General features: G+C 36.2%; 1 protein-coding gene across 1 annotated transcript; it reads right to left on the reverse strand.

The window, feature by feature from the left end:
- Positions 1-4,399: 4,399 nt before the first annotated feature.
- Positions 4,400-6,609, reverse strand: LOC113757907 (pentatricopeptide repeat-containing protein At3g26782, mitochondrial-like). The gene has a single exon (XM_027300975.1). The coding sequence runs from the start codon at positions 6,607-6,609 to the stop codon at positions 4,624-4,626; it is 1,986 nt and encodes a 661-aa protein (XP_027156776.1). The 3' UTR covers positions 4,400-4,623.
- Between the last annotated feature and the right edge of the window lie 502 nt (positions 6,610-7,111).

Consider the following 7,111-nt stretch of genomic DNA (forward strand, 5'->3'; position numbering starts at 1 on the left):
TTTTTTTTTTTTTGCAATTTTCCTTCTCCCCTCTCTTCCCCTTCCCCTACCACCCTAACCCTCTCTCGATACGATCTGGTCTAGCGACCAGATCGGCCAGAGGGGAAGGGGAAGGGGAAGGGTGGTGGGGGAGGAGTGGGGGAGAGGGAGAGGGATAAAAAAAAAGGGAGGATCAAAATTGGGCAAAGAGGGAGGATGGCAGGGGAGGAAGATGGGGAGAGGGAGAAAGGAAAAAAAAAAAAGAAAAAAGAAGATCGGCACCGGAAGAGGTGATCGGCGCCGGAACTGGCTTGGTGATCGGCGATGGAGGTTGGTGGTGGGTTGGCTGGTGGGAGAGGAAGAAAGAAAAGGGGAAGGGATTTTTTTTTTTTTATGTTTTGGGTATTTTGAAGTGTGTAGGTAAGTTTTTTAGGTTATGTAGTTAAGAGAAAATTTTTTGTGTATTAGATATTTTGGAGTGCGTAGGTTAAAAAATTTGATAAATTTTTTTGGAATTTTTGTAGCAAAAGTTGTTAAAAAATTAGTAACAAACAAATTTGTCCAAAAACTTGGGTTCCAATATATTAACCCTCCCACTCTAAAATACTCGCAAGTTTTAGAAAGAAAACGAAAAAAAAAAAAAAGTTTGAGTATCGTGGTGGGCGACGCCGACAAGAGAGGGGGTAGGGAGTGTTTTGGGAAATTCTAAAAGATATTTTAAACAAACATATAATGTTTTTCTAAAATAATTATAATAAGTTACAAAAAAAAGTTTCAAACAATACTCAAAAGAATATACAGTATCTAAGTGGATCCTCAATTTGCAACGTGTGCATGGTCCACTTTCGAATTATTTATTGACATGTTTGTGTTCAATTTTGCTAGAGCCACTGAATTGTAAGGCCATATTACAAGTAATAATGTAGTAAACAAATGGTGGATATAAATAAATTTAAAACTTGTGGTTTATTAATTATTTTTCTTTAAATTTATCAATTTAGTATTGGTGTCAAGTTTTATTATGTAAAGGTAATTTTACATGTTTGATCTGGTTAGAGAAAGAAACAATAATGTCACCATTATTTTATGCTGCTTAGTAACTTGTTGCTTCAATGGATTATCATTCTACTTACATATCTAGGCAAATTCACAAAATTATACTTAGGAACAGATTTTTGTTCAACCATAAAACTCAAATATGGCCCATGAGAATAAATGAGCCTTAAGATACATGTTAACCATGTCAATCAAGATTATGCTTTTTAAGTTAAATGTGCATGTATTCAACAGTATTAGGCGAACTAATGTTATTTAACCTTATGATTCCATAATCTGATCCTATTTTCGTCAAACGATCATATGTAGGATCCAGATCTTACAAACTATAGTCCATCTATACTAAAACTTGACCAAAACGAAAAAAAAAAGGAAAATTTTGAAAAAGAGTAATAGAAAAAGATTTGGAATTCATAAGTAGGGTGTAACCTTTTGGTAGATTTGTGAATAGCACACCGGTTAACTATTCATAAATTACAGAAAAAAAATTTATTTTGTAGGCAATTCATGAAATTACCCTTAGCGTACACATTAGCACTCGCATGCGCACGTAACTTGATTTAGATATTCACATTTGAATGTATACTATGTATTTAGCAAAATGCATATTTTTTATTAATTAAAGTGCGCATTACTATTCAATGAAGTAAAAGTCGGCAGACTCGGCACCAAGATAATGTGGTCATTTTGCGAGAAATTTATTACCTATTTAGATCTATAAATAGTAACCCAATTATAAATTTTTCAAAAATTATGCTCTACTTGTGAATTTCAATTTTTCCTACTACCTATTTTCCAAATTTTTCAAAAAAAAAAATAACCATTTGCTATATCACTTCTACAATGTGATCTGTATGGAACAAAAAAAAAGAGACAATTGAAAACGTCGCTATTCTGTGTTTAAAGAATTTCAAAAAGAAAATTTCCAAATAAGTTCCTTTCCAAGCGGAGCCATTAATATTTCTAAACCCAATTGATTGATTCCATCCTTTTTTCTTAGAATTTTTTATTTATTTTTAATTAGATAAAATTACATTTAATATTTGGATTACATATTTACCATGTTGCAGCTATCAATTAGCAGCATTTCCTAAAATCTATTAATTAACAATAGGGCTAATTGTAGTTTGCTCCCTCGCACTTGTAATATCTTGCACTCTGAACTTTCAAATTTATCTCATTTAACTCCAATTAATAATAACATTGGCAAAGTGGCGTAGGCGGGACCTTTGTTAATGTTCATGCATCAATTGGGCCAATGAGTACTGAAATTACTTTTTTATCCTTGGAATGGAGGTAATCTACAGGAGAAGAGAAGACGGAAATTGTAAGGTTATGCACTGAAATAATGTGATATAAATTAGTGACGGATTTGCTCGTTGTTGTGCTGGAAAATGGCCAGTCGTAGTGTGAAGAGGTATTCTGCTCCTCGGGACTCCTACGAGGCACATAGTCCGAAGATGGAGGCTGTTTAATAGTACAGTACAGATGGGCATTGTGAATGAGTTCTTCGACCTAGACGATGCGATACCGTCTGGCACGATTACATGAAGCTATCGGAATTGGGCTAGGGACCTGGTCATAGATATGGCAACAAGTGCAAAGTGGCCTCCATGGCTGCTGGGCAAGTCTCCAGCAATGGGATGGTTTTCTTGAGTTATCTTCAGAAACTGAGTGAAAAACTTGCAATTGCTTCTGATCTTGTGTATTAACTTTTTGTCTAGAGATGTCGTAGCGAGTGTTGGATATTGTTTCAAAGGTCTGCAGCATGGAGTTCGAGGGAAGATTGATTCGAATGGGAAAGTTTCCAGTTTTTTTCCAAGAAAGATTCTAAGTTTGTTCTTTCAGCAGAGATTGATCATCCCAGAAAAGATCAACTGAAGTTTGGGTTTGGGATGAGTTGCTGATCAGCCACAGCTTTCCTGGTTTCAAAGAGGATGTCCTCTCACAGGTCTCACTTATACGGTACAATTATAAAATATTAAAGCCTAAAATTTGGGTATTTGTACGTTTTGCCTTCACTGAAGCAAATTAATTGGTATACAGTAGTATGTTTCAAACCAAGAAATTCACTCAATTCTGTTTAACATTCTCTGCCGTGAAAAGCTATTTAACATGAAATACTCCTTAGAAATCTCGCGCAGTATTCTTGAATTGTCACCCACTCTAAATTGAGCAAAATTTTCTGCTAGCTACATTAGAGGTGGCAAATCAACCCACTTAATTAAATTTACCCATACCCGTCCATGAATAGATGGGTATGGGTATCTTAAATTTTTATATATGGGTATAAATGGGTTACCCAATAATACCCATTAAATGGGTATTATTGGGTAACCCATCAAATCCAATTAACCCATTTAGAATTCTCTTCCCCTCAAGTCTCTTCTTTTCCCCAACCCATTTTTTTTAAAAAAATTTTCATTTTTTCTTGATGTTAACTACTTTTGTTTCATTATTATGATTATTATTTTTTTTTTGGTTTTATTTTATTATTTTATTTTCTCTTAGTTTGTTAACTTGCTCATTTTTCAGCATTACTAATTTATGATAAATTTTAGCCTATTTTCTTATCTTTGTAAAATGAAATTTTAAATTTATATATGAAAAAAATGTTAGGGGTTCAAAATTTTTGGATTAAGTTTTTATATTAATTTTTATAGTACTTAGTTCAAATTTTCATATTCTTATTATTCACCCTATTAATAATATATATGATAATGACAATAGAGCTAATAGCCGAATAAAAAGAGGAAGTTGGTATTTTAGCTTCACTTCCGAACACAATATAAAGATAAATACTCTTCACCACAACTAAAGATGGATACACACACGCAGTAATAAATTACGATTAAAAGTTGTAGTTTTGCAAAGAATGAATATTTAAATGAAATTTACCAACACACTTCCAACAATAAACTGAGGTATTAATAAATGGTGTAATTTGGGGGTTTACCCATTTCATTTTTTGTGACTTGAGCCCCGCATTTATACCATCTAATTTAAATAAGTATAATGGGTTGACTCATACTTAGCATAACGCATTCATATTTTGACCACCAATCCAAAATATCCCCAGTACCAACAAACATTTTGACACCTTTAGCTACAATAGTCGCTCATTTTTTGATTCAGCAAGTAAAACGGCTCTACCATTGAGGGAAATTCCATTTAGAAGAGTAAACGAGGCAATCTAAATCACTATCAGCACTAGCAGATCTACCCAAATTATGGCACAGCTCAGAATCATATAAGATCAACTAGTAAGTTTTCCCAATTCTCTCTCTGCTATAATTCGCTGTAGTCAGCTGCTTGCCAAATGCCATCTGAGAACGAATATTTCTTTTCATAATGTTAGTGAATCAGTTACCACAATGGGTGGGCAAACTGCCTTTTCTCTTTTGCCTTCTGGAGAAGTGGAGTCAGAAGTCGCTAGATAAGGCAATGCCATCACCAGAAAAGAATAAAGATGGTCAAAGCTTTGAGTTCTTTGGACGCTAAACTAGAGGATATGGCTTGTAAAAGCATTTAAATCTTGTCGGCGTGCAGTTTAAATTTGCCTCAATATTTCACTTGGTTATAACACGATCACCAATAGTCCCCACATGAACATAAACCATTTCTAAAATGGTGAAATCTTTTGGAATCTCTTACCACAATCTCCCGTTCAACAATCTTCGAGATTAATCGTATTGTTGTATGACAATCCATACAAATTCTAAGATTCTTTATCACCTGGATTGTTGCACCGGGAACTGAGTTTAGAATTCCAAAAGCTACAGCTAGCTTCTCACTGTGGACTTGTAATGCCATTCCCTTCTCTTCGTTCTCAACATCATGAAGAACTGATGTTGTATCCGCTACATAGCCAGCTTCCTGCAGCTTCACATATAGTTCTTCCAAGTATGCATATGTCTTCTGATGTTCAGGATGTTCTCTGTCCCCAACTAGAATCACATGAGCTCTACCTTTTAGTTCCACCAGACTGAAACCAGGTGGTTTAGCCAATCCATGACTTTGCATATAAATTCTCATCCTTTTCACATCATCCCACCTACCAGCTTCAGCATAAATGTTTGACAGCGAGACATAATACCCACAGTTGTTTGGGTCTAATTCAAATAGTTTCCTAGCTGCAATCTCCCCAAGCTCCACATTCTTATGCATCCTGCATGCTGCGAGAAGAGAACCCCAAACAACAAAATCGGGCGGAGTCTTCATTTCCCTAATCAAATCATATGCCCTTGAAAGAAAACCAGCACGCCCCAGAAGATCAACCATGCAACTATAGTGCTCCACGCCTGGATCTATGCAAAACCTGTCTTTCATGGCTCTAAACCAAAACCATCCTTCATTTAGAAAGCCAGCATGACTACAAGCAGCTAATACCGACACGAAAGTTATGTAGTTTGGTTTCACCCCCATCTGATTCATCTCATAGAAGACATCGAGAGCTTCTCTGGCTTGTCCATGCATTCCATATCCAGCAATCATGGCAGTCCATGACCTCACATTCCTTTCTTTCATTCGATTGAATGCTTTCCTTGCCATTCCAACCCTCCCACACTTGCAATACATGTCAATGATTGAGGTTCCCACATATATATTATCCTCAAATCTCATCTTAATAACCTGATCATGTATGCACTTGCCCAGCTGGAGCGCTCCAGAATGAGCACAAGCCAGCAACACCGTAGACAAAGTCATAGCATTATGATCAACATCTGTGTCACTCACCATCGAACGAAATGCTTGGATAGCCTCCGTTGAGAACCCAAGTTGTGCATAAACTGCAATTAGCGAATTCCAAGAAACTACATCTTTTTCCTCCATTCCATCAAACACCTTCCGAGAAAATCCAACATTTCCACACTTGGCATAGGCATCAATCAAGGTATTGCCAACACCCAACTCCCCTTCAAAACCCCGTTTTATTGCCAACCCATGAACACTTTCCGTAATACTCTTATGCGAAACACGAGAACACGCAGACAAAACCGAAACCATGGAAACCGAATCAAGATAGCACACCTCCTTCTCCGCTTGGCTGCTCCACATAACGCCACTCTCACCCGCCTCTTCAACCAGGAGCTCCTTAAAAAGCAATAATGCATCATGGGCACGCTCATTTTGCACGTATCCAGTTATCATTGAAGTCCAGGACACCACATTTCTATGGGGAATTTCGTCGAAAACCTTTCGCGCATCATCTAAGTCCCCACATTTGGCATACATGTCAACGAGCGCAGACGAAACAAATATGTCAGCATTGTACCCCAAGATCAACGCTTGTTGGTGGGCTTGTTTGCCTGAAGTAAGATCGCATAAAGCAGAACAAGATTTGATGGAACATGGAAAAGTAGAACGATTGGGCTTGAGGGAGAGTTTCCGCATGGATAAGAAGGCTCGGAGGGCTTCAATGTAGTCGCCATTCCGGGCCAACTCGGCGATGATCGAGTTCCAGGAATAGACATTTGTTCTGTCAACGTACTTGTTGAATAAGGCGGTTGTGAGATTCAAATTGGTTGAATAAAATCTAACTGAAATGGAACGCCATTTTGATAAAAACGTCATTCATTTGCTGCTTCTGTTTTTGTTCTTTTATTTGGCGACTTTGTGCCCGCTGGAGAGATAAGCGACGTCAGACACAGGGGTTTATGAATATGTGAGTTTATTTTTATTTTTTCAAAAAATTGTTTAAAACATTCCTCACATAGTCACATTTGACCAAATAAACTTTTTCGTTCTTCACTTTTAAAATAGTACACTTACATCTCTTACAAAATCAAGTCAATAAAATTTGATCGCAATCTAAGTTTTTGATCATTTTTACCTTGATTCACGTGACACACACATGGTCATTGTTTTAGGAGCAAAAAAGTTGGATTTTATTTGTAATTAAATAAATGAACTGATTTATATTCACTATTGCCTCTAAAAAAGTAGGACATGGCCTGAATCATATTTATTTTTCTCCTAAAATTGTGAAATTTGACATACTCTATATTTATTTTTGTCACTAAAAAAGTGAGATCTGACCTTTTTCTATTTAAAAAAATAATTGTATACGTGTCAA

The sequence above is a fragment of the Coffea eugenioides genome, unplaced genomic scaffold, assembly GCF_003713205.1.
Source record: "Coffea eugenioides isolate CCC68of unplaced genomic scaffold, Ceug_1.0 ScVebR1_3410;HRSCAF=4617, whole genome shotgun sequence".
In the NCBI taxonomy this organism is placed as follows: Eukaryota; Viridiplantae; Streptophyta; class Magnoliopsida; order Gentianales; family Rubiaceae; genus Coffea; species Coffea eugenioides.

Bases quoted from the DNA above. Each gene is read 5' to 3' on its own strand.
- LOC113757907 (XM_027300975.1), bottom strand. From the start codon at position 6,609: ATGACGTTTTTATCAAAATGGCGTTCCATTTCAGTTAGATTTTATTCA.